The sequence below is a fragment of the Anguilla anguilla genome, chromosome 10 (assembly GCF_013347855.1).
Source record: "Anguilla anguilla isolate fAngAng1 chromosome 10, fAngAng1.pri, whole genome shotgun sequence".
Classification (NCBI taxonomy): domain Eukaryota; kingdom Metazoa; phylum Chordata; class Actinopteri; order Anguilliformes; family Anguillidae; genus Anguilla; species Anguilla anguilla.
In genome coordinates, this window is record NC_049210.1 from 7,744,277 (window position 1) to 7,770,620 (window position 26,344).

At 43.9% G+C, this 26,344-nt stretch overlaps 1 protein-coding gene and 1 long non-coding RNA gene across 2 annotated transcripts; one reads left to right on the forward strand and one right to left on the reverse strand.

Annotated features, from left to right (window-relative positions):
- Positions 1-1,474: 1,474 nt before the first annotated feature.
- Positions 1,475-3,340, reverse strand: LOC118207026. The gene is made up of 3 exons (XR_004761295.1): positions 3,188-3,340; positions 2,098-2,226; positions 1,475-1,872 (listed from the first exon to the last, which is right to left on the reverse strand). It is a non-coding gene; the product is annotated as an uncharacterized LOC118207026 (long non-coding RNA).
- A 1,750-nt stretch (positions 3,341-5,090) lies between these two features.
- Positions 5,091-25,890, forward strand: cds2 (CDP-diacylglycerol synthase (phosphatidate cytidylyltransferase) 2). Its single transcript, XM_035436021.1, has 13 exons — positions 5,091-5,365; positions 10,498-10,625; positions 11,064-11,160; positions 13,138-13,235; positions 14,198-14,337; positions 16,629-16,687; positions 17,228-17,310; positions 17,711-17,798; positions 18,010-18,078; positions 18,372-18,524; positions 19,399-19,518; positions 19,658-19,761; positions 20,153-25,890. Exons 1-13 carry the CDS (start codon positions 5,300-5,302, stop codon positions 20,283-20,285), a joined length of 1,338 nt encoding a protein of 445 aa, XP_035291912.1. The 5' UTR covers positions 5,091-5,299; the 3' UTR covers positions 20,286-25,890.
- Positions 25,891-26,344: the final 454 nt, after the last annotated feature.

Genomic DNA, 26,344 nt, shown 5'->3' on the forward strand with positions numbered 1-26,344 from the left:
CTCTTTCTCTCTCTGGCACCCCTCACCTACTGCTATATATAGACTTCTGCATTGCAGATGTCCCAGAGCCCGGAGCCCTACAGTACTGGGATGCTACTGGATCTCGACCCTGTTACATGTCCAGTGCACAGCACATGAGACCAGCCCATTACCAGTGCAATGGTGGCATGGTGTTCGCATGTGACCTAGAGGACCGTGAAATAGAGTGCTACGGTGTGGTAAAGAGAGACGACCAGGGGAGCGTGCGTGTGTGTGCATGCTTGCGCATGTGTGTGTGTGTGTGTCTGTCTGTCTGTGCATGCTTGTGCATGTGTGTGTGTGTGTGTGTGTGTGTGTGTGTGTGTGAGGGGGGTTGCTGTGTGACATTTAAAATATATATACATACATATATATTCATTTATAAATATATATAATATATATGCATGATAAATTTGTCTATGAATGCACTGGACCATCTTTTCTGAGTGGGAAACAAGCCAATCAATGCATCAATGTGCACGCACCCCATCCAAAAAAACAAAAAAAAAAATCGCTCACTAACATTCTCAAGGACAAACTCCAAGCTCATCTGTATTCACCGATCAATGCACACTGCAAAGACAGTTAGAAGTGAAGACACTTGTAATGCTGAATGAGTCAGAAACCACAAATCTATGAGATGGACACCTGGACAGGAAGTGCTTTCTGCAGACCCTTTAGAAGTGCGTTTACAGAACAGCAAGGAGGACAACCTGTAATATCACTCTCAAAACAAAGGGTAGAAAAAAGTGCCTAAAAAGGTATAACTCTTGTCACTGGGGTGGGACCCTATAAGCCAGTTTGTATTCACAATTTGTACCCATATCCATGAGTTTAATAATTCACTTGTACCTTTTTTACTTGTTACTTATTATACACAAAGAACATTATTGTATGCTTCTGGGTGGGTACATGTGGAATTTTTTGTACCTTAAAGAACAAAAATGCACCTCCATTGTACCTCTATTGCTAAGTGTTCAATCAAACCTGAGCTAGTCTGATCTCTGCATGTTTCGCCATTCACCAAAACCCTTAAATACCGAGTGCCCTCAGACTGTGGAACGGCCTGCTTTTAGTTTGATAACTTTACGTGCTATCCGACTGTCCGGTAGGTCTCGGGGTATATGAAGTCATCTTGTATAATTCTATCCACAAGATACACAAAGTAAACCATGACAAATGTGCACTGACAAATAAGTAGTTTTGCTTAAATAAGCTTATTGATCACTCCCAGGATGCATTGCGGGGAAATCCATTTCACCTCTGAATAGGAAGCAGGTGGGCGTGTGAGCGGGGGGGGGGGGTACCAGGACACACACGAAGGAGCGCCTCGGATTCCTCTCCGCAGCTTTTAAGAGCCAGTAAGTGGGTGAGTGCAAGCCCATGAGATAATGCACCAAATGCCATGCAAAACAAGATGAATGAGAGATGCAGACTGGCCCCTGTGTCTCTGGAAAAATCCACTGTCTCCCTGGCCAATAACCCAGCACATTCAAGACTTGCATTTCCAATACACTGCCTTCCCACACAGCTTTAATTAAATCCTCCCATCGTGTTTGTTATGCCTGCATCATCCTGCACCATTTCATTCTTTTTTGTTGTTATAAATTTCTGTTTTATTGGGATTTTTTTGTTTTCTGTTCTTTTCCCTTCATAGTTTATGCAGGATGTGTGGAAGTGTTATATATTTGTTCCTTTATATTGTTTATATGATACAGGCTTGCTTCTTTATACAGTACATGTTTATATGCAATACAGGCTTGTTCTTTATACAGTTTATGTTATTGCACAATATAAGGTTTGTATAAGTTTTAACTCACCTAATTGCCCATGCAATGCACATTGAGATTTTTTCTGTAAAATGAAATGTGCAATATAAATAAATACCTATTATTATTATTATTATTATTAGTCTCAACTACTATTAGCAAATAAATGTCCTGTCAGTGCTGTTGCTGTCTGAAAAATTAACCACCAGGGTGAAAAAACAGAAGAAAACAAAAATTCAAGGGACTCACATTTGCAATTTGCATTGTTTTTTAAAAACGTTTTTTAAACATTAAATCAGGAGGGTCATACCATTTTAGGAGTAGAGACATCTTCCAAAATTTTGTCCGCAATGTTCCCCGCCCTTAGCCTGTCGACAGCAGGGTGAATAAAGTTTGAGTACTGCTGCCCTCTGTCATGCTGAACCAGCCCACACTGCAGCTGAGCAAAGAAATATCTGTTACTCTCATACACGTACATATGCGCGCACACACACACACACACACACAGGCATACACACATACACACAAGCATAAACACAGTCATACCTCTTTTTCTCCCTCTTGCACACACACACCAGTGCCTTTCTCCTCCCCTTGCACACAATCTTCTCTTTATTCACACACAAAATGGATCTGTCTTGTGTAGTAGCAATAATATCCATGTTTACATGAAAAAGAGATGTTAAACAGTGGCTCTCCAGTTTGTGTTATGTCGACATTTCTATCCTTATCCTTCAAAATGTAGTCCACAAAATGTCTTTATCTATCAAGATCTTATGCTTTTAGTTATAATGTACATATGTCCTTAGTCAATAACAATAAAAGTAAAACAATAACATTATTCATTCACTTGCAGCCTGTATGTAGAATTTTTGTTATAGAGATACTGCATGTTGAGCCCTGAAATACCGCAAGCAAAACATATTTGTTTGTACTTGCTGCCATCAGGCGTCCAAGAAATGTATTGCATAGAAACAAGAAAATACAAAACGCATAACCTACATGTAATTCCTCTGCATTTAACCTGCAGCAGTGTAGGCTACCACCCACAGTGGGTATGAAACAACGCTTGTTACAAGTATCGAAACAAAATAAACATATTGACATGTCGCTAACAGCTGCGTCTGCTGTTAATATTCGGTATTGCTTTAAGACCGACAAAGCGTACAGATGGCACACCGTGGTGGTGTCTCGCCAAAGTCAGTAGGCGGTGGTTGCGGTCGGCTACCCTGACATTCAAGAGCCCTTCCTTATTATGTTCTGTTACGATATGCCGAGAAAGCTGTGCGAAAGCCAACATTCCCTTGCTGCGCTACAAATCAGTAGTTGCCGTACAGAACAGCAGCCCATCCCAATGATGCTAGGCTACTCCTACGTGTTATTCATACAAACAGTCAAACCTAAAAAGTCGCGGAACTGCAGGCAGAATCGTGCAGCTGCGCTACGTGCTTCTTCAGAACCGCTGTTTGTTTGGACCCGCGCCATACTGGCCCAGTATTAGCTGGAGCTGGTGTGTGGACCCGAAAACGTAAAGAGTTTACATTAGGACACAGCCATCTTTTTCAGTAAAAAATGGTAGTTGATTGGACAATACGTGTGCACATGACTTATGGGCATCACTAAGAATTTGAAAAACAAGGAATTCCCTTTGGTACTCTCTGTCATATATATATGAGAGAGAGAGCCACTCACACAAAACAGCTGTTTCTGTAAAGTGGTAAAGCATATATGCATGCAAATACCATGAAATAAAAGCTCATTGTCTGTATTTCTGTCTCATGTTCATCTTTTAATCTCAAATCCAAATGCCTTAAGTATATGATTTCACTTAAGTGTTGCCATATTTTTGGAAGGAGTATATATATATATATATATATATATATATATATATATATATGTGTGTGTTTTTTTTTACTGTGAGTGCAACTCAATATGCAAAGTATGCAGACATGGTGAATAGGTTGTTTGACCTAATATTAGAATGGGAACAGACATGTGATCTAAGCAACTTTGAGTGAGGTATGACTGGTGGTTCCTCCATCTTAAAAACAGCTGCCTTCTTGGGATTTTGAGTTTCTAGAGTTTACAGAGAATGATGATAATAACCAAAAAAAAAAAAAAAAAACACCCTGTGAGCAACAGTTTTGTGGGTGAAAACATCCTGTGCAAGGTCAGAAGTTAACAGAAAGGCCACAAATGCTCAAATAACTGTTGTTTACAACAATGGGCAGAAGGGGGTCTCTGACTGCACGTCTCAAACCTTGAAGCAGATGGGCTACAGCAGCAGAAGACCATGCCAGATTACACTCCTGATAGCTAAGAACAGGAAGATGAGGGTACAGTGGACATGTGGTCACAAAACTGGATGATCGAAGATTGAAAAAAAAAAATGTTACCTGGCCTGACAAATCTCAATTTTTGTTGCGACCTACAGGTGGTAGGGTCAGAATTTGGTGTAAATAGCAAATCCATGAATCCATCCTGACTTAAGGTAACACCTGGTGGTGAGGGTGTAATGTTGCGGGAAATGTTTTTGTGGCACGTTAGGCCCTTTAGTATCAACTGAGCATCATTTGAATCCCAAATCATACCTAAGCATTGTTGCTGACTATGTGTATCCTTTTTAGCTGCAGTCTACCCCTTTTCAAATGCATACTTCCAGCAGGATATTGTGCCATGCCCCAAAGCACGCATCATGTCAAGCTGGTTCCACAAACCTGACAGTGACTTCAGTGTACTTCAATGACCTCCAATGATCAATCCCCAGATCTAAATACAGAGCACTTTTGAGATGAGGTGAGCATCAATGTGTGGCCAAAAAATGTGCAGGGACAGTGTGATGGTATTGAGTCAGCATGGACAAAATCCCTGAGGAATGTTTCCACTACAATGTGGAATGAATCCATGCTGCAAAGATTGATAGAAGCTCTTGAGCAGGTTGTTCCATTCAAACATGGCTTTCCATTGCTTAGCCAAAACTGTTGGGCATGTCTACTAAGAAACAAACTTTTAACATTTGTTTTGCTAGATACTTACATGTTCTAAATCGACCAGTTTACCTTGCTTATCACATTAATCTACTGCCTAATGGTAAACTGTTCAATGAATAGGAAGAGGACAATTTTTGGCCATCAACCACCGTTAAAAAACCTGGTCCTGGGATAAATTATTAGAAGCTCCGTTCACTGCTCTGTTATGTACGGAGCTACCCTCCGAGATGTGGGAGTTAACTCTTTCAGAACTGGAGGGTGGAAGTGGAGCATCTTTCTCTTTGACGATCTCTCTGTGGAGAAGCAGTTTGACAAACGGCGGATGAAGGGTTACAGCAGCGCGGATGTGAGGTACACTCTCCAGGGTCGGATTGATCGTCGTACTGCGTGACGACCAAAATAGCCAACTAGCGGGCAAGCTACACACTGTAGTTAATATCCGCATTAGCTAATAGTGATAACAATTTTTAAAATAACAGAACTCCGCTACAGCGACCGAGGAAACGGTTGATCCCCATAATCATGACAGAGCTTCGGCACCGCGGCGCAGCAGAGAACGACTTGCAACAACAGTCAGCAGATGACAAGGTTATTTCAGAATGTTTTATTTCCAATTCAAAATGAGCTTTTTAAAATGTCTAGCTAGTCGATTAGCCACCATCAGGTAGCGAGTTATTAAGGCTGAATGAAATTACCCAACGTTAGGTTAACTTCTCGTGGCTTTCTCTCCTTAGCTATATTCTGTTATTGATACCTAGCCTGTTAGCAACATTACCAACTAGAAGACAGCTAACTAGCACTAGCCACCGTTTTAAAAGCGAACGACTAGCAAGCTAGCTAGCTAACGTTATACTTAAGTGGCTAACGTTTGCTACGTTACGACTATGTTAAACCTAGGCTTTATGACTAGACTAACAATGTAGTAGGCGACTAGATAGCTACGTTCCACTTAGAAAGCCGACTCTACAATATAATGTTACCCTTAGCTAGCTAGGTAGTTAACTGCTTGCTAATGTCAGCTATTCCTTGCCTTATCTAGCTAGCTTGCTGACTTTTATCTGTAGATTGGCCATTCACTGTTTTCAGTGACGTTGATGTGCAAACGTTGCACACTACATTCAAGTGCTGGGGTTTTCTGTATGAACTCGAGTGATGTAGCTAGCTAAATTAAACATTGCATCGGCTTGTGAGTTGTCATGCCTCCGGTGGCGCATTTCCCATTGGGATTTTTCTGGCGTTTAGACCATAGACATATATACGGTTTAGACTACCGTGTTGCTGGTGAACAGCTACAGCTAGCTAACAAGGTAGACAAACATTAACTGAATAGCTGTCATCAAATAAATCGATTTATGGAAAGTAGCTGCTGATTAACATGGCCGTGAACAATGGGGAATGTAGAAACAAACACAGGTAATAGTGAATGTAGTTGTATGCGTACGAATGCTGCCGAATATGTGGCTTAGATCTACTATGGAGCTGTCGTACGCTTTGAAAATACAGGAGTTACAGAAGACTCATTGATTTGAGCTTAATTGGATTTTCAGTGTGGCGAGAGTGATCGAGCTTTGGCAGCAAACCCGAAATAATGTTCTCCTATATTCCACTTAAATGTGGACTGAACATCTTATCTTTTCAACTCCCTTTTCACGAAAAAGTCAGTGTCTTCTGGGGCCTTAAGTTATCAATTCCCCCACCAGACTCAGTTATAAAAGCTGGATTAAAAAAATAATTTATAGTCTGTGTTAAACACTGTCAAGAAGACTAAGTGTTCTTTAGCTTTGAAAAAAGTGTGTCTGAAAGTGTTCATTTGGGTGTGGCTTAATGCTTTAGTACACATTTTAGGATGAGCATGAGGAGGGGTATGCAGTGTAGATCAGCTGTGCACCCACGCATGAGTCCGGAAGCAAAAGATAGACATTCCCAATAATTAGGAAATCTCCTGGAAATTACCAGACAGCCAGTTTGTAGGAGGGGTTTGTGCAAAGATTCTGTAGACACACCAGATACTGCCCACACCACATTCTAACACATGCTGTTATCGCTTATCAACCTGGGACTTCTTGTAGTTAAGAATCAAATAGGATGAAAGGAATGCAGGAGGTGAGTATCTGGTGTGTCTAAAGAATCTTTGGTTTGTTCTATTTCCGAGAGCTGTGTTTTGTGCATCAGGCAGTGGAAGGAGTAGAACAGGCCATACTGGGTCCAGGTGGAGGTCAGAGGTGAAGAGGGACCCCCAGTGTAGGGTGCAGTGATCCCTATCAAAGGCCCTGGAGTTCCACACCGTGTGTTTGTCTCTTAAGTGCTCAAAAAAAGAAGGAAAAAAGATCTATCATCAAACCAAATTATCAAAAGGTTCAAATGTAGCATGGCTGAAATATAGTAAATATAGCATTTGTATATTCAGGAAGTGTTTTATGCATTACATTCAATTTGTGTCCTCGTCTTGGATTTCTTGTGGTGCCTTTCTCTTTATGTACTTTTGGAAATATGGCAGCTAAGACGTTAATAATGATAATTATTTTCATTATTTTAACGCATTCCTTTCAACAACCACAAAGCACTTTAGGAAGAGCCGTTAAACCTCCTGAACAACCATCTTACCGCGAAAAAGCATTTGGCACAAAGAAGTGTGGTAGAGAGGCAAGGATTTCCTTTTGGCAGGTAAACTGCAGACAGTGGTATCAGCCCTTTGTGGATGGGTAATCTGGACAGGACTTTAAAGAAGAGACCATTTCATCTGAAAGGTTCTTCATCACTGCACAGCGAACAGGTTTCTGTGTGACTGAGGGAAGAGTATATCAATGTTTAACATACACAGAAATTAGAAAGGAGTTTTGCACTTTAATAATCGCATGTACCATACTTATAAGCAATTCAGTTACACATGCTATGGCCTATGTTCCGGATTAGTTGTGCATTAAAAAAAAAAAACAATGAATGTGTCGCATTAAGTTGGGAGAATATTTAAATGCTGTTATTAAAATCTTATAGTTGAAAGAATGCTCTTTTTGGACCACGTGCAGCACACTTCCAGCAGTGACCTGCTCTCCCATCCAGGCTCCAAACAGAATCCAGGCCCAGTTTGCGGGTGCTTCAGGGCCACGGGGCGGTATAGCTGCTGGCTAATTTAAGCTTGTGCGCTGGCTCCGTTCGTAGCAGGCCCACCCGCACAACGTACAACCATCAAAGAAACGGAAAAGGTATGAAATGCAGCCTGTAGCGGAAGATCTGTGCCCAGTGTGAGCATCTGCTTCTGAGGAAGACTGAGCCTATGTGAGCTAACCAAAGATGTTTGCATCACGTAGAGGATAATCAAATTCTAGGTCCTGTCTCCTGTGTGCTCCTGTATTACAGCAGTCCTTGACTGAACATCAGCCAAAGTCTCTCTCGGTCAATTCACAGCTTATTTGCATTTTCATTTTTTTTTTTTTGCCTAGCAAATTTGAGAGCATATCGCCCCAGGCAATCTGTCTTAACCACAGCACCTGGAAATGGCATGCATTAATGTGTCTGAAGTGAACAAGTCCTTTAGCTAAGTGTAGTGCATTGGTTTTGTCTGTTGAATTCTGCTTCCTCGGTAATGCTTTAGTGCCTTGGATTCAGGAAGGCTCCCCTGTGTTCTGCTGTGTGGCAGTACTGGTTTTTTCCTCTGTGGTTAATGATTAGCCCATGTGATGTGTGGCACACTAATTGCCCTCTATTTCGCTGTCAGGGTGAGCTGGATGTCTAACTGTGCTTTTCAGATAGGAAGAATTTTGTTTTCTGCATTACAGATGGAAAATTGGAAGTGAAAATCAATAGAAATATGAATGTGCAAATTGTGCCTGTTTGTACGTGTGGGACGGGGATAAATTTCCTCCCATAAAGATAGTAGTGTCTCGCAGCAAATTATAAATGCAAATGCCACTGAGCAGTCATATATAGAGCGTTAAAACATGGTGCCACTCTTCCTGTTATATTCTCCCTCTGCAGGAAGTGTGCTGGGGTTTCCTCTCAATTCCAGGAGCATCTTGTTTTTTTTTTTGGTTTGTTTATTTTTAGTCTCAGCATCCTGAATGACAGGATGTAGTTACCATGGCGACCTTAGTGTCTTGGCCAACGAGTTCCATCAGCTGGATTGTGTGTGTGTGTGTGTGTGGTAGAGAGAGGTAGCGAGAACGCAAGAGAAAAGACAAGACTTTGGCTGCGTGTTTGTAAGTCTGAGTATTTTAAGGTTTAATATTAGCACAATTCTTCAGAAATAGTGGAAATTAGTCTGTAGAATTGTTTAAAAATATATATTTAGTATGAGGTTTTTCTGCTGTTTTTGTGAGTGCTCGGCCAGTCGTAGAGAGAGAAGGGGAGGGGCGGGGCAGTGGCGTGTGCGCAGCTTAGCACAGTGCAGCTGGCATTCGAGGCTTCATGACAAACACTGCGGGCTGTTGCCACGGAGAACAGGGTCACCTGACTGCCAGAGTTCTGTAACTCTCGCAATACAGCAGCAGGCTAAAACTGTACACACACACACACACACACACACACAATATATTTGTTATTTACATATTTGTTATTTAAAATACTTTGGAAAATTTCCATAGTTAAAATACATAGAACACACAGCCCATCAATGCCATATGGTTTATGACCAGAAAGGGACATAAATAAGATGCTTAACTTAACACAGACACACACACACACACACACAAAAAACAATGTGTTGGGAATGAATTAATCATTCATGATGTCATCTGCCCACAACTCGGGGGAAAGCCAAGTATACATTCCTAGTTCAGTATACAGTAAACCGTTTGGGAGTTTCATAAGGCTGTGGTCCTGATGAGGCCACCTTGGTTGGGAGGGCTGTGGAAGTCAGCCATTATTAATGCACTTTATGGACATATACGTGTAGCTTTACCCTAGCTAATGAAAGTCCTTCAGTCATTCATTCCTTATCAGGACCAACTCACAACATGTCAGTACTTTTCAAATTCAGTGGTGTTATATTTATTCAATTTTTTAAAATCTTAAATCCTATAGGTACATTACAGTACATTATATTACAAGCATTTAGCAGACGCTCTTATCTAGAGCGACTTACACAACTTTTACATGGCATTTACATTGTATCCACTTATACAGCTGGATATATACTGGAACAATGCAGGTTAAGTACCTTGCTCAAGGGTACAATGCAGTGTGCTGCTGAGGAATCGAACCTGCAGCCTTTAGGTTACAAGACTAACTCCTTGCCTATTATATTACACTGCCGCCCATGTGTAGCCATGAGAGTGTTTTTCCGTGCATAGAAAAGTTTATTTTAGCACGGCACAGTAAATGCTTTTAGCTAGAATTAAATAGTTTAGGTAAATGTGTTGCTCTGACTCACTGTGATGTGCGGATTGGCTGCTTGTGTAACTCCTGTCACACGGAGACATGGGGAGCATTCTGTGGTCGGGCTGCAGAACATCATGGAGCTGTTTGCCAGCCCGTCCTCTGCCTACAATCGGGTCATTTTTACCCGCTTAAGTGGCCCTGTCCATAAAAAAACACACTGCTTGTTCTTGTCCTCCAGGGGTGGGGCCTATGGAACACTAGGCTGGCTGTCAGGCGGATTCCATTCCACTCGCGTTCCGGAGTCTCGAGCCGGGAACACTCCGCGTGCGTCTGAAGGCCCGGGTTCCATGCGCCCTCGCCGGTTCTCCAGAAGGGTGGCGGCTCACTTCCTGTCTCTCTTCCAGGGCTCGGAGGGGGAGACGCGGGCCGATGGCGACGCCGCTTCGGACAACGAGGCCAAGCCGGAGGTTCCCGCCCCGGCCGACGACACCCCGGTGGTCCTGAACAAAGCCCTGTCCGGGCTGTCGTCACGGTAACCTCTGCCTTTACATATGGCTGCAGATCTCAGAGCCAGATTTTTGCACTTTTTAAAAATATCTCTTTGGGAAGTAAAATAATGTGTACATTGGTCTGCACATTGTCTGAACTTAAAATCCTTATGTATGTTTGAGCAGTGTGCATTATTAGATTTTACCTGCAGCTTGGAGGTCCTCTCCCAGTAATGTGTGTGTGTGTGTGTGTATATTTCTGTGAGACTTTACCTGTAGTGTGGAGGTTCTCTCTCAGTAATGCTGTGTGTGTGTGTGTATATTTCTGTGAGACTTTACCTGTAGTGTGGAGGTTCTCTCTCAGTAATGCTGTGTGTGTGTGTGTATATTTCTGTGAGACTTTACCTGTAGTGTGGAGGTTCTCTCTCAGTAATGCTGTGTGTGTGTGGTTATTAGACTAATACGGTGTGTGTTCTCTTCAGATGGAGGAACTGGTGGGTGCGAGGAATCCTCACTCTGGCTATGATCTCCTTCTTCTTCATCATTATCTACCTGGGCCCCATGGTGCTCATGATGATCGTGAGTTTTTCCACAGCGTCCCCACATCTCTCTCTCCCTCTACCTCTCCACTTGTCTCCTCTTCCCTCTCTCTCTCGCTCTCTCTTTTGAATGGAGGGAGGGCGTGGGCAGAGGCTCGTAATGTGTGAACGTCTAATGGCCATATGGCAAGCTGTCTGTTTTTGTTTTCCGAGAGTTTTTTTCCCTTTGTGTTTCGTGACAGGCCGAACAGCTCGCTAAGTGAGTGAGAAGTTGTTTTGGAGGCAGTCATGTTAAAATGTCACTTTTGTGTGATGCTTATTTCATATCATCCTCATTGTTGACCGGTATCATGAATTTTGTTTTACCCACAGAAAATGACACTGGAAAAAAAAATGTACCTTCTCCTAGGCTTCCTTTTCGATTTTATTACTTTTTAATGTAAAATATCTGAAGTGTTCATATTTTTCAGGGCCAGATAAGTCCTTGTTCAGCAAAAAAAAAACCACAGCATTAAAGCATTTGGCCATTGATACTGATGGTTCAAGCTAGCCACGGTTTAAGGTTCGCCGCACCCCAAAGCAGAGGACTGTAGGCGATGGTATCTGATGTAACTCACTGCCATTCACCTCACAGCTCAGTACATGACAGCACCGTGCTGATTTGTGCTGTTCTGGAGGCCTCTGGGCTGCTGCAGATCAACAGCTGTCTTTCATCCTGAAACAAGGATAAGGCTGTTTGATGAGGTGGAACGCTGGTATTTATGGGAGGTTAGGACAGGCTTTGGGGCTGAACCCTGGGGTATGCTTCATCTAGGATTTGTACTGTGACTTTTGAGGGTCATAAAAATCCATAATTAAAAGCCAGCTTTGCAAAGAAAAAAACAAACAAAAAAATATATACACCATTTTGTTTTGTCCATCTTTCCACAGTCCAGAGGAAAATGAGAAAGAATCAGGAGATGATGGTGGGAGGCAGACTAGAGGCATGTTTTAAGCCTTGAGTGCATTTCTCCCAAATTAAATCATTTATAAGTGGCTTTATTGCTGAGCGTTTTGCTCCCTCCTTATCAACTGTCGGAGCATGCAAATGTGTGCGTTCATGACGCACCCAGACCCTCTACTTCAGTCTGAAAACCAGTATTTTCTGATTAATCAGGAAAAACAGGGGGAGCAATCACAGCCCTGGCTGCGTTGCGTTCAGTTTTGCATTCAGTCTGAGCGGCACGCAAGCCGCATTCTACTTTCGTTAATCGCGTTACAGCAAAGCCCCATTCCTGACATTATTTCTCATTGTGTTCCCTAAGTGAATTTGCGATGTCCGTTATTGAGTTAAGAGTAGAACGGACTGAATTGCACCATTCAGGGCTAAATGTGCCTCAATGTGCGTTGGATTGTTTCTCTTTTGTTTATTTTTTATTTTTTGAAAGAAATTCAGTTAGCCTGTGTCGAGTAACGATGCTGAATCGAATCTTGATTCCTGACGCAGAAAGGTCACGCGGTGTCGTTTGAGAGCCAGGTCTGCGTTCTGAGGTCAGCGCGTCCTTTAAGGCTGCATAGCGACGTAGTCGGTGATGGATTTGATGACGTGGCCTACTTCATGTCTTTGTGTTGATAGTGTTCCCCTCGCAGTGGTGTACTGACCTGGAATCGTCTGCTTATGGAAGCCCCTTTTACGCATAATTCCAGCACCAACACTGGTCTTCTCTGCTTATAGAAGCACCCTTTACCCAGAATTCCAGCACCAACACTGGTCTAATTTGCTTGTATAAGCGCCTTAAAACTGTCCCTCCAGCTGACAGTACTATTGTTCATTAAACAAAACAGAAATTTTAGATATTTTCATAGGCGGAGTCCTTCACTGGTGACATGATTAGCTGAGGCAGTTTTCTGTTGGTAGGTAGGGTCTAGTGGTGTGGGTTTGTGTGTGCTTTTGTGTGTGTTTGTGTGTATGTGCACATGTGTGTGTGTGTGTGTGTGTGTGCGTGCGTGCGTGACAGAGTCTCTCCCTCCTCCCCAGGTGCTGTGTGTGCAGATCAAATGCTTCCAGGAGATCATCACCATCGGCTACAGCGTCTACCACTCCTACCACCTGCCCTGGTTCAGAACGCTGAGCTGGTGAGAGCCCGTCGCCGTGGAAACGGCCTGAGTGGCACCCTCTGGTCCTTCCCTCCTGTGTGTTTATGTCGTTTGATCTCTAATGGACCTGCTCCACAGAGCCCATTGAGCGTTGCGTTTAATGAGCTTTGCGTTGTCCACTGCCATCAGCCAGGGAATGTAGTCTTTTCCGTCAATGTGTGCGTCCCAATACTCGAAAAATATATCCTCCTTTCCTCCACTACCACATTGTCTCCTCCATGCTCCGGTAACCGATTTAAACCTGCATACACTGCGGCCCTGCAGGACTGGAGTTAAACCTGCAGACACTGCGGCCCTGCAGGACTGGAGTTAAACCTGCAGTCCCTGCGGCCCTCCAGGACTGGAGTTAAACCTGCAGTCACTGCAGCCCTCCAGGACTGCAAACATGCAGACACTGTAGTCCATTTGCATATTTACCTTGTGTTGTTTGTCCGATATGGGTGTGTGCATTACAGTGTGCTAACTAACTGCGCTTATTTTGACTTGTTAATCATGAGCCATTTTGTATTGTATTTCATTACAGACTTCCCGAGGTTGGTCTGATTTGGTAATATGGTAGTTTGTTAGACAAGTAGATCAGTAAGATGCCTATAGGTAGTGTTAATTTACATAGTGCTGTCTTGCTGTTGGTAATGTATATTGCAGTAAATGTAGTGTTTTGCTGATGTTGTAATTTATAACGTTACCATAAAATCTAGTGTGGAATTTAATCTGTTGTGTAAGCTGCTTCCCCGTTCACATTTTTGAGTCGTTAAAATGTGGCTGAATTTTGTGTCCGGGGTCTTTTAAGTGGCTGCTCACGTCGTGAGCACAACCTTTCCACTAGATTTTGCGGTTTGCGCAACGTCAGTAGGTGTGATAGCTGAGCTGGCTGGATTTCCATGGCGACCGAGTCGTGCTCTGCCCCTCCCCCTCACCCTCACCCTCCCCCTCCCCTGCAGGTACTTCCTGCTGTGTGTGAACTACTTCTTCTACGGCGAGACGGTCACCGATTACTTCTTCACTCTGGTGCAGAGGGAGGAGCCGCTGCGCATTCTCAGCAAATACCATCGCTTCATCTCCTTCGCCCTGTACCTCACAGGTGAGACCCTGCGGGTGGCACCTGCAGGTGTGACCATACAGGTGCTACTCACCGTAGTGTACGGGCCTGTACCTCACAGGTGAGACCCTACGGGTGGTACCTAACCTACATATGTGGGCATACAGGTGTTACCTCCCCCAGTGTACCAGCCTTTGCCTCATTGGTGAGATCCTACAAGTGGTACCTACCCTACACTACCCTAGTGTACCAGCCTGTACCTTGTGTACCAGTGTGTATTGCATACACTAGTGTACAGATCTGTACCTTTCTGATGAGACCACACCCTAATGTTGGGCTACCAGTTCAGTCTCTCAGTACAGAGACTCTGGATTTCCTATTCCTTTTTTCAGTCCCCATTCTCTACTCCAGATGTGGTACATAAGATCACTGAGGACAAGGCAAGTCTAACTGTATATTTATGCTATTTTTCGTCAGTGGGTCAAAACCAGATCAGAACTGGCTTTTTGCTTTGAGTTCTGGCTGAATTTAATTACCATATATGGTAATTTTTTTTTCTCGTAGTCGCTAGCAGGCTGTCCTGTCCAAAACCATCACTGAAGAATAACTTTGGAAAACCCGCATTAGCCTTACATAAACCAGGAGCCTTTTTGTCTAAAAATCATACGGTTTTAATGCACAGAGGTGGCTTTGCCGTGGGAAATGCTAATTTTCCACACTGATTGTAGGACTGTGGCTGCAGCGTTACAGCTTACCGCAAAGCTTGAAAAGGCGCCACTTTCAGGCGCGAGCTTTCACCCTATTTGGCGTCGTTTGAAGCGAGGGACGTTCGCGCGGTGATTGGCTGCCGGGGGCGTCGTGCGTGGGAATCCACGCGGCGAAGAAGCTGCCGGATCTGGGCCTTCTCTGAACGGGATGTGGTGAACCCCTCACCACACGTCGGCCTTCGTCTCTGCACGTTCAGCTGCGTACCTCTGCATGTACAGCTGCGTACCTCTGCATGTACAGCTGTGTACCTCTGCACGTTCAGCTGCGTACCTTCAACAAAACAGAGCATCTAGATCCTTCTCCAAGGGCAAGCTTTGGCTAGGTTCTGTAAGCCCCAATTACTTAAGAGTGATAATAGTATGCTTTCCCATGTGCCATGTTAAATCTGGGTCAAATGCATATTGAAAATACTCTAGAGAACAGAGTTCTGCTTCTGCATGATAGTATGGTTCGGTTACATAACTGGTTTCCTGGAAAATTCTCATGTTACTAGTATCGAAAGTAGCTGAACTAGTTCTGATATGCATCTGGCCCTGGTCTACTACAAAATACTCATATGTAGAAGAAATTCTGGTCAGTATGCAAATTTTTGTGAGCCAAAGCTAGCTTGACTCTGCTTATGGTGTGTTTTTGTGCTGATAATAATATGTTTTACCACGAGTGGTTTGGGTTGAATTTTGTGGAAACAGACATGCTTTCCTCTGACAGATTGTAGTTAATGTGTTGTTGGGTGATTAAAACCCCACGCCTCCCCCAGGACTGTCCCGCCCCCCACACTGCCAGGCTTTTGACATACGATGGTGTTCAATAAGATTTGGGATGAAATATGTTTTTAATAAGGAGGTGAAGTGTTGCAGCCCAAGGTGTGTCCTACAGCCGCTAAGTAATTACCAAACCTGCCTGGAAAGATAGCTCTGCTCTCTGCTCGCGCGTTTCTCTCTCTCTCTCTCTCTCTCTCTCTCTCCTCTCTCTCTCTCTCTCTCTCTCTCTCTCTCTCTCTCTCTCTCTCTCTCCCTCCTCCTCCTCCTCCTGTTCTTTGCTCATTTTTCTCTTCGCTTTATCCTTTAACGTACCGCCACCCCACCCCCCCCCCAGGCTTTGAAGATGAAAGATGGCGGTGTCTCCTGTCTTAGCACATCACAGCACAGGGCCGACCGTACCAATGACCAGAGACAGGGCAGACAATACGATAAGCCCTAAGGGATCAGCACCTGAACACATCTCCCATTTTTTATTATTTATTATTAACCAGTTCGAACTACGCTGAAGCAAAGCTCTTATTGTGTGTTCCGAAGGTGAATTTTTGTAGCGATGAAGCAGTGAAGCTTTTTTTTTTTCTGTGCAAACCCCCAAAAACATACAAAATTAAAGAAGCTTCTTTTTAGTATTATTAGTCGTAGTATTAGTATTGTTGTTATTAGTATTATTAGAAGTATCATTATTATGACTTCCTCATTCCCTGAGTGTTGTTCTTTGTGTTTTTGTTTCCATGCTCCTCCTGTTCTTTGCGGGTTCTGCGTGGGTTCCACACGGGTTAATTGCGGGTTCTACGTGGTACCGCCCAGGGTTCTGCATGTTCGTGCTGAGCCTGGTGAAGAAGCACTACCGCCTGCAGTTCTACATGGTGAGTGTGGAGGCTCCGCCCCCCTCTGCTGTATTACTGACACTCCCCCCCCCCCCCCTCCACCCCCCATCCTGGGGCCGGTCTGTCTGGCCCATAGGACCGCAGTGCGGTGTAAGCACTGGAACTGGGAGACTGTGGGCACTGATTGGTCATTAACTGTGAACCACACATTTGCTGCTAAAACCTTTTAGGAAGCCAGACACCACTTCTGTGTCATCTGTTGATGTCGGTGTCGCCCCCCCCCCCCCCCCCCCACCCCCCCGTCCACTCCAAGAGTCTCTCTACTTATGTTTTCATGAAGCTTTCATTAAAATATGTTGTACTGTTGTCCAGAGGATTTGGATTCTGTTGGAAAATGCCATTTTTTATAATGGACAAAGCTCTCTCCCCCTCCCTCCCTCCCGCCCTCCTTCCCCCCCTCCCTCTCTCTCTCTCTCTCCCTCTCTCTTTCTCTGCCCCTCACTCACTCTCCCCCTCTCTGACTCCCCCCTTCTCTCCCTCCATCTCTCTCTTTCTCTTCCTCCTCTTTCTCTCTCTCAGTTCGGCTGGACCCATGTTACTCTCCTGATAGTGGTGACTCAGTCCCACCTCATCATCCACAACCTCTTTGAAGGAATGATCTGGTAAGACACGGTCCGTCTGTCCGTCTGGCTCTTTCACTCCCGCAGAAACAAGTCCTCACCAGGAGTCCGGTTTCCTGCAATATGATTGGTTCTCTCAAATTTTAGCCAGCGTTAATTGGCGAATGGTACCGTTTAGCCACAGCTACACAAGCTCATGATTAAGGTGACATCACTGGCTTACCGCTCTGCTAGCATGGCTCTGATTGGTTTATTAAGAAATGCACATTTTTGGAAGTTCAGTGGACTGGAGCGATTTTGGTGTCATTTTAAGTGAGGAGCGACTCCTCAAGGGCGTGCCCCCTGGGGGGATCACCCCCCCCCCCCCCCCCCCCGCGCTTCCGCTCGTCCTCGGCAGCTGATGCTGACGGCCTCCCTCTCTGATCCCCCCCCCCCCCCCCAGGTTCATCGTGCCCATCTCCTGCGTCATCTGCAACGACATCATGGCCTACATGTTTGGCTTCTTCTTCGGCCGCACCCCCCTCATCAAGGTTCGACCATTCGCTCGTCCAAGCGCCATTTTATTTAAAAGAGAAACTGCAAACTAATTGTTTTTCGTTTATTTTACTGGCTAGAGTTCTGGCTTAAAGTTCTGCATGCTCTATATTTACATATTTACAGAAAAATGAAATCCTTGGTTATAGCTTTTGTCTTATCAGTTTTGAAGTGGTGACAGGTTTTTTTTTGTGATGTCACCTGCAGCTGTCCCCTAAGAAGACCTGGGAAGGATTTATTGGAGGGTTTTTCGCCACCATTGTGTTTGGAATCCTGGTAATTAATACCGCTGACGTGTACACACGCACTCACGCACACAGGCCCACACACATGCATTTGCACGCGCACACACACACACACACACACACAACATGCTATTTCGTTATTAAAAATAATGATACAGACATGTTTTTGTGCATGGAACCGTAGGAAGCAGTGCACTTTCTTTGGAGTGCGTCATCTGAGAATGAGGCCTTACTCTTTATTTTACAAGTTTACAGTCATGTCTCTGTTTTAGTCCCAAAATTGTGAGGTCCAGCAGTACCAATGTTCTCCCCCCCCCCCCCCAGCTGTCCTACGTGATGAGCGGGTACCGGTACTTTGTCTGTCCGGTCGAGTTCAACAACGACTCCAACAGGTTCACTGTGGACTGCGAGCCGTCCGAGCTCTTTCAGCTTCAGGAGTACGTCCTGCCCTCTGTGCTGGAGTCCCTCACCGGCTGGGTACGGACCACGCCCCTCCGTCTGCCTGTCTGTCTGTCTGTCTGTTTGTCTGCCTGTCTGTCTGTGTGTCTGCCTCTCAAACACCCATCTGTCTGTCTCTGTATCTGTCTGTCTGTCTGCCTGTCAAACACTCATCTGTCTGTCTGTCTGTCTGTCTGTCTGCCTGCCTCTCAAACACCCATCTGTCTGTCTCTGTATCTGTCAGCCTGTCTGTCTGTCTCCCTGCCTATCTGTCTATGTCTTTCTTTCTATTTCTGTCAGTGTCTGTCTGCCTATCTGTACATCCATCTGTCTGTCTGCCTATCTGTATCTGTTTGTCTCTCTGTACCTGTCTGTCTGTTTCTGTCTTTCTGTTTGTCTGTCTGCCTGTATGTTCAGCTGTCTCTGTTTGTCTAATTTGTTTTTTGCTCTTCCTGTGCCCCTCAGTGTCCGGTTGGCTAGATTTGCATCTGCACCTGTTGTATTGTTTGCTTTAGTTCTGCTTATGAGCTAAGCAGGCCCTCTTGTCCAGAGCAACTTACTGAGCTTGTAACTCGCGGTTCATGTCCCAAATCCCAGCTCACATTTTTACACAATGTCCAGTTATACAGCCGCTTCTTTACTGAAGCAGCTCGGTTTAGGAGCCATGCTCAGCTGCAGTGACTGTACCCCAGCTGGGATTTGAACTTGCAAACTCTGGAGTTGCACGGTCAGTCCCCTCTCCAGTACTCTGCAGTGGGGTTTCAGAGTTTTAAAACTGTAGTGTTTTCCACTCTGCATGATGGTGCTAACTCCTCTTCACCCACTGCTCTGAGGTCAGTTGTATGAGTGTGAGACAGAGACTCCCCCTGTGCACACACTGTTCTGAGGTCAGCGCTTGGTCCCGTCCCTGCAGACGACGGTGCGGATGTACCCGTTCCAGATCCACAGCATCGCGCTGTCCAGCTTCGCCTCCATCATGGGGCCCTTCGGGGGCTTCTTCGCCAGCGGCTTCAAGAGGGCCTTCAAGATCAAGGTGAGCCTGGGTCCCTCTGATTGGCTGGAATCGCCTCAGACCAGAGGAGGCCGCGTGCTGATTGGACGGCTGAGGAGGGAGGGAGTGTTCTAATGGGGCTGCTCTATTCTCACAGTGCATTATTTTATTGCTTTTTCAGGACTTTGCGGACACCATCCCCGGGCACGGCGGGATTATGGACCGCTTCGACTGCCAGTATCTCATGGCCACCTTTGTCAACGTCTACATCGCCAGCTTTATCAGGTGACCCCCCTTCTCTAGCCCCCCCCCCCCCCCAACAGCATTGCCCACCTGTATACACGTAGACTGGCTTTAGATTTTCCAGTGGGGAAATCCGTTTTGCCGAGTGTCACATGAGATCTACACAATAATATACAATTTACAGTGTGCGTGCAGGTAATCAATAGTGAATTCAAATTTCAAATGTAAATTTCCTAATTTAATAGTAGGGGTGTAACTCCCACCTCCCACTTGGCCACTACACATCACAGCAGGTAGCTGAGGTCATTCTGTTCTTACCACACAGATAATGTGATGATATAATAGGCACTCTGTGCAATAAGGTGCAGTCCATCAGGCAGGCAAGAGAAGTACTATTTTTTGATTTTTAAATGACCGTTTCCCCACCCCACAGGGGACCGAACCCCAGCAAAGTGATCCAGCAGCTGCTAGCCCTGCGATTGGACCAGCAGCTCCACATCTTTAACTCCCTAAAGGCACACCTCACGGAGAAAGGGCTGCTCTCGGCCATTGAGGAGGCGGCATAGGCGGGCCTAAGGATGAGGAGGACGAATAGCAGCAGGAGTAGGAGGAGGAGGAGGATGAAGGGGAGGGAGAAGGTCAGCCTTGTAGCAGCAGGCAGTCTGATGCTTTTTGAGGAAGTGGGATTATTGAATGGTGCTTATCTGAGCAAGAACGCAACCGAACAGACTACAGCTAAACCTTGGATCATTCCGTTCCGTGTGTGTGTGTGTGTGTGTGTGCGTGCGTGTATGCGTGCGTGTGTGTGTGTGTGTGCTTTGCGTGTGTGCATGCGTGTATGCATGTGTGTACGTGTGTGTGTGTGTACCACTGTTTCTGTGTATCTCTTTGCGGTTACGTTTGTGTGTTACAGTTCTGCGTCATTTAGTTTTAGTTGTGTTAGCTAGTCTATTTACAGATGCAGTGATGACACGTTCAGTCTCGAGTGATCATGAGGTCAGCTGCACATTTCCTCTTACATACAGTAGACTGCATTATATATAAAAAATGTGTGTGAATATTTTATGGTACATATTTTATTTGACCTTATTTTAATGCACTGTGTTAACCACACATTCACAAGGTAACTCCTCTATAAATTCACAGTCAGAGTGGCTTTCGTCAGTCAGCATTTATTGCATCATATGTTCGTATATTGGTGGAGTTTGCTGCAGAATAATATTGCATCATGCTAAATGTCAGCTGAACATTTATTTAAACCTACAGATGTCTATTTATCTATATTCTGTCTTATCTGTGAAAGCCAATCACTTTGCCATGCAAATATATATATATATATATATATATATATATATATATATATATATATATATTTATGGGTCATATAATAGTGTAATGTATTTCATGTGACTGATGCCACAGTTCTGTGCCACAGACTGAGTTCATTTTGTGCCAGCCAGTTCAGAGCGATTGTAGCCCGGGGTTAGCACTGCTGTTAGCCTGGCAGTGTAATGTCAGAGACAAGTAGAGGCTTGCATGTAGTGTTTGTCTTAAGACAGTCATTTGGCTCCAGACAGGTTAAATTGATGTTAACCAGTGGGGAATTCCCCCCCCTGAGGCATTTCTGGGATTATGAATGTTTGTTTGTGTAAACTGGGATTATGAATGTTTGTTTATTACATTTCAGCTGTCCTGGAAAACCCTTGAATATATTTTTTTCCGGGATGGTAATGGTGGAAAAATAACAGAGTGCTATACAAACGTGTCCAGCTTTCACAGAGAGCAATACACACATCTGCTGTTAGTTTATAAGCTTGTAAGTTCATCGTCGGGTCTCGCTCTGTCAGTGAGAGCGTTTGACAGTCCTTTTAAACCCTAAAGCTGATCCGGGAAGTAAGTCATTGGTGGCAGATATTTGTTGCCAGGAGCATGAAAATATGTCTGCAACAGTTCTCTTTCTTAACCCTTTGAAGACTAGTTTTTAAAAAAAAAAAATTTTTTCCCAAAAGTCACTTGCTTTCAATTACCAGTAGTGTTTGTTACATCAGCAATAGAATGTCCAGTTAAGAACGTTCTAATCATATATCTGTGATGTCACACCTTAAACGTTAAAAATTCTCTACAGTTTATTGCAGTATTACGGATGATGCTTGAAATGGGAATGCGATTTGAGCTTTAACCCTGAGGCATACAACTTTGGGGTGTGGATGAACTGTAGCCACTACTGTGCTCCTAGAGATGTCAGTTTCAGTGATTTCCAGCATATTGGCTTCTCTGTTATTCTAAGGATGTGAGAAGCGTGCTAAAGTGCTCCTGTCTACTAATGAGCATGTCTGACTGGCTGGTGCAGAAAGTCTGTGGTCTCATCCGTTGATATTAAAACACTGCCAATATTTTGTAAAACTAGCCGTGACTGGGGGAAAAGAAGTATTATTTGTTTTAATGATTAATCACGTATATTTAACTTGTGTTCAGGTCAGGCGGACTGATGCATGTTCAGTTTTGCTGTTGAGGTTTGTCCTCAGGAGGAAAGTTGCTTGAAAAGTTTGTTTACACGCGTCGATGACAGCTTGGAAGGCTACGTCCGCAATCGTCAGCGTAATCGCTGTGTTTTCCCTGTGCTGGTGAAACTTGGAGTTTTCTTTCACTGCCTTGTAGTCAGGCTCGTCTCTTTGCCTACACATCCCAGTATCCCCAGTATAGTCAGGTTGGTCTCTGTGCCTACACTTCCCAGAATCCCCAGTAGTCAGGCTGGTCTCTACCTACACTTCCCAGAATCCCGAGGGGTCAGGCTGGTCTCTGTACTGATGCTTCCCAGAGACCCCTGGGCTATGGGGATGAAGATGCTAGGCCCTTTTATACACTGGTTTATGATAAGGGGGAAATTGGCTTCATAGTGCTTGAGATCTAATGCAGTTCACTGCATGATTGTTCCCCTCTCCTTGAATGGCCACAGACCACAGACTCCACAGACTGTTTCAGAGTCTGTGTGATGTCACATCATAGCTCGTCCCAGGTCTATATGACATCACAGTATAGCTTCTTCTCAGGTCAGTGTGACATCATAGTATAGCTCCTCCCAGGTCTGTGAGATGTCACAGCATAGCTCCTCCCAGGAGTCCCCCTCAATAAAGTCTTCAACTTTTTTTTTTGGTCAGGAGTCAGGACAGTCAATATTTTTGAGTCTACAGTTCACATGCCTATCTGCTTGATAGTACAATCAAACCTTTCAGATACAAGTAATGAGAAATATCTATAATCACACTTGCAGTGAATGAATGAATTAGTTTTAAATTAAAAATAAAATTTTAGATTGTTTTCAGAGGTTTTCTTTTGTTTGTTTTTTTTATTGTTGTGGGATCAAAATGGTCACCTTAAATTGTCGGTTTGCGTCCAGCACTAAAGTATAAAGCACTGTTTAAATTTGCTCAATGTTTGTTTCTTGTCAGTAGTGCTCAAGAATTGTTTCAGCTCCTACTGTAAATTGGACCTTGACTTGGACTCAAAAGGCCTCTCTTCTCAGTAAAGAATTGAGAACCTATGGCACACAAAAGAGATACTGAAAATGACTGGCAAATAACTGTCCAATCAGCTGTTTACTGCCAAAGCAGGTTATTCTGATATGCTGCAACCAGGAGTGATGGGCAGGGCTTGATTTAAGTCCAACCCTGGTTTCATCGCAACAAGTGCACAGTACTGCTTGGACCACACTACACTAGTAGTGGAATATTATTCTGATCTGATGTACTTCTATGTTTTATTGATTGGCAAAATTGATTGTGAATCTCTTTCCCGCTAGATTATACTTGTGCACAAACCTGTTTTAAGACAAATTCCAAAACTGATACGGATTTTTGTACTGCTTTGCCCCATTTTGAGATTCCATACAGAGTGGCTCTGCTTCTGCTGTACTAACAATCGACTGCAGGTTGATTGTGCATTAAAGGTGATGCCTTCATACCTTGAACACTGAAATTCTTATTTCATCTTCTGCCACATTTTAACCTTCCCAACGCCATTAAATCTAGAACAGAGGTCCGTAAGATTGTCCTGAAAACTGCCAATTACAAATGAAATCTGAGGTTACAACTGTACCAAAGTCTCGTAGAAATGTCTACTCAAGATGGCCGATTCGGCTCCTCACAGGGCGAGGCTCAAGCAACCTTTGTGCAGATATGTATTTTTTTTTTTTTTGTTTTGTTTTTTAGTTTCTTGGGGTGCTGTCTACATTCGTAAAATGCTTTTAAACATTTCTCTTCCTGCCTGATTGTTACTTGCAGATGCTACTGTATATGTGCCTCTAGGAGTAGAGTCATGGGGGGCGGGGGGGGGGGGGAGCCACGAGCACTGGCACGAGCTGGGACGCACCCCCCGGGTGGAATTTGTTAATGGGCGCACCCCTCCCCTCCCCCTCCCCCTCCCCCTCACCCTTTCCTGATCTGTTTTCAATGCCGTTGTGAACCGATTCGGATGGTCCCTGTGCAGAACAGGGCCCATTGCACGCTGGTCTTTTAATTCCAGAACAGCGTCCCCTTCAATGTCCTTACGTCCACTGCGGCACGCGCCCTGTCTATTCACTTTTGTGAGTGTCCCATTTGTCCATCCGTCAGTTGTGTAAACCTCTTCTTTTTTTTTTTTTTACATTCGTTCTATATATATAAGTTGATTTGTACAGTATATATTTTAAATGTACCTTTATTTCTGTTATTTTGGTTCTATGAAGTCATATTAAGATCCAGCTACTTAGGTGCACATTTCATTAATACCGCTTTTTGAATAATATCATAATTATAATTCCATGTTTTTTTTTAAGGAAAAATGTAGAAGCCATATGGTATTTAAGGTATGTTATGGTGAGTAGATCAATAAAAATAACAGCCATTTTATGATATTGCTGTGGTGTTTGGTGGATTGTTTTTGGCCCAGGATTTTCTCTTCTGTGCTTTGTGTCTTCGGGAGCGTTGAAGTGCTTTTTCTGACCATAAAAAGCCCCACCGATCTAGAATTGCGTTATTGTGATGTGTGAAAAAACAACTAGGTAGCTGCAAGATGGATACTTTGACATAAGCTGTCACCTGGCAACATGGAAGATGACCTATGTGGCGAGATTAGGATGGGTAGAGAACTTCTTTAACAATCGGCTGCAACTCTGACAGTTGATCACCAGAGGGAGTAAAGAGTCAGATAATTTCAGTTGTGATGAAAATCCTTTTGGCTAGTCCACTTCAAAGTGAGCTTTTCTGAGTACATGGATTATTCTTAAGGCTTCTTGTTCTCTTCAAAGCTTGGTATTGAACTCTAGTTTTGATTATCAGCTGATGCAGTAACAGGTGTGTTTTATGTGAATTGCGTTTTGCCACAATAATGACTACATATTGTCGTTTAGAAAAGTGATAAGAGTAATCGGACCAGCTTGAGGTGAATAATGGAAACGTGTTGCTTAGAAACCCACGCGTTTAATGATCTTTCAGCTGCTTAGTTAATGGTGAAAGGCAAAAATAATAAATAGGCAATACCGTGGCAGTAGACACTGTAATGTACAGCCTAATGTGTAAATTCATGCGTTATGTAATTTTATTAATATTGCCATACATAATGCTCTGACCATGGTCTGGTCTTCGTGAGGTGCAAAGTTGAAACTCATGTTTATTCATGAAGGCGGTTGCACACCCCTACTTTAAACTGAGAATGGCCACACCTGTGCCATTGGTCAGAGTACTGCTTGTTCAACTTCCCTTCAAAATAGAGCCACTTCCTGGGAGATATAGGTCTGGATGGGGTGCTGTTTATTTTCATGATTAAAGGTGAATATGTGGCACCAAAAGTTTCTGTCAGACGTTTGAACTGCTTGCATTCCTGTCACTGACATGGTGTTGCACTAAATGAAAGGGTTACTCTGTGGAATCCTTGGAATCTTCAGAACACAACTGTTACCTGTTTGCCTCTGAGAGCTCATGTCAATGTTTCTACTTCATCATCATCAGCGTCATTACTATGATTATAATTACTATTATAGATATACTGTATTGCTTTGTGTTTTATTGTATTTCTTTTGGGAAAGTTTTGAAGTTGTACATTTCAGAAAACATTGGTAAAAATTTGCTTTCCCCCGTGGTAAGCACTGTGTTTAAATTGTGTTATGGTATTAAAAAAGGAAAGTGGAATAACTGACTGACATGGGTTTTCTTTCTTGTTTTTTTTTAATTTATTTTTCTTCCTCTCTGAACTCAGGCCAACTTCTCTTTCCTCATCATAACCTGTTTATTTCTGCTTGTGCAGTTATGATATTTGAGAACAGTGTGACGTTGTGGCCTCTGATTGACTGTGGAAGCTTACTGTCAAAATGGAAAATGGAGGCACTTAAAAAGACATGCCCTTGAGGGGGGACACCGTTTCCCACAATTCCAAGAGAATTTGCCACTCCCAAATATGTATATGCATCAGTGAACTTGATAGGCATCATCCACTGGACTGTAGCTGAAATGAGCAGGAGATCTAGGTTTTACACAGAACTATGAGTTTGTCACACTAGTAACCACATGCTCAGTGAGCCATGGCTATTGTGATGTCAGAAGAGACAGCGAGCCCCGTCTGACCACATTTGTGGGGAAAATAAAACCTGCTA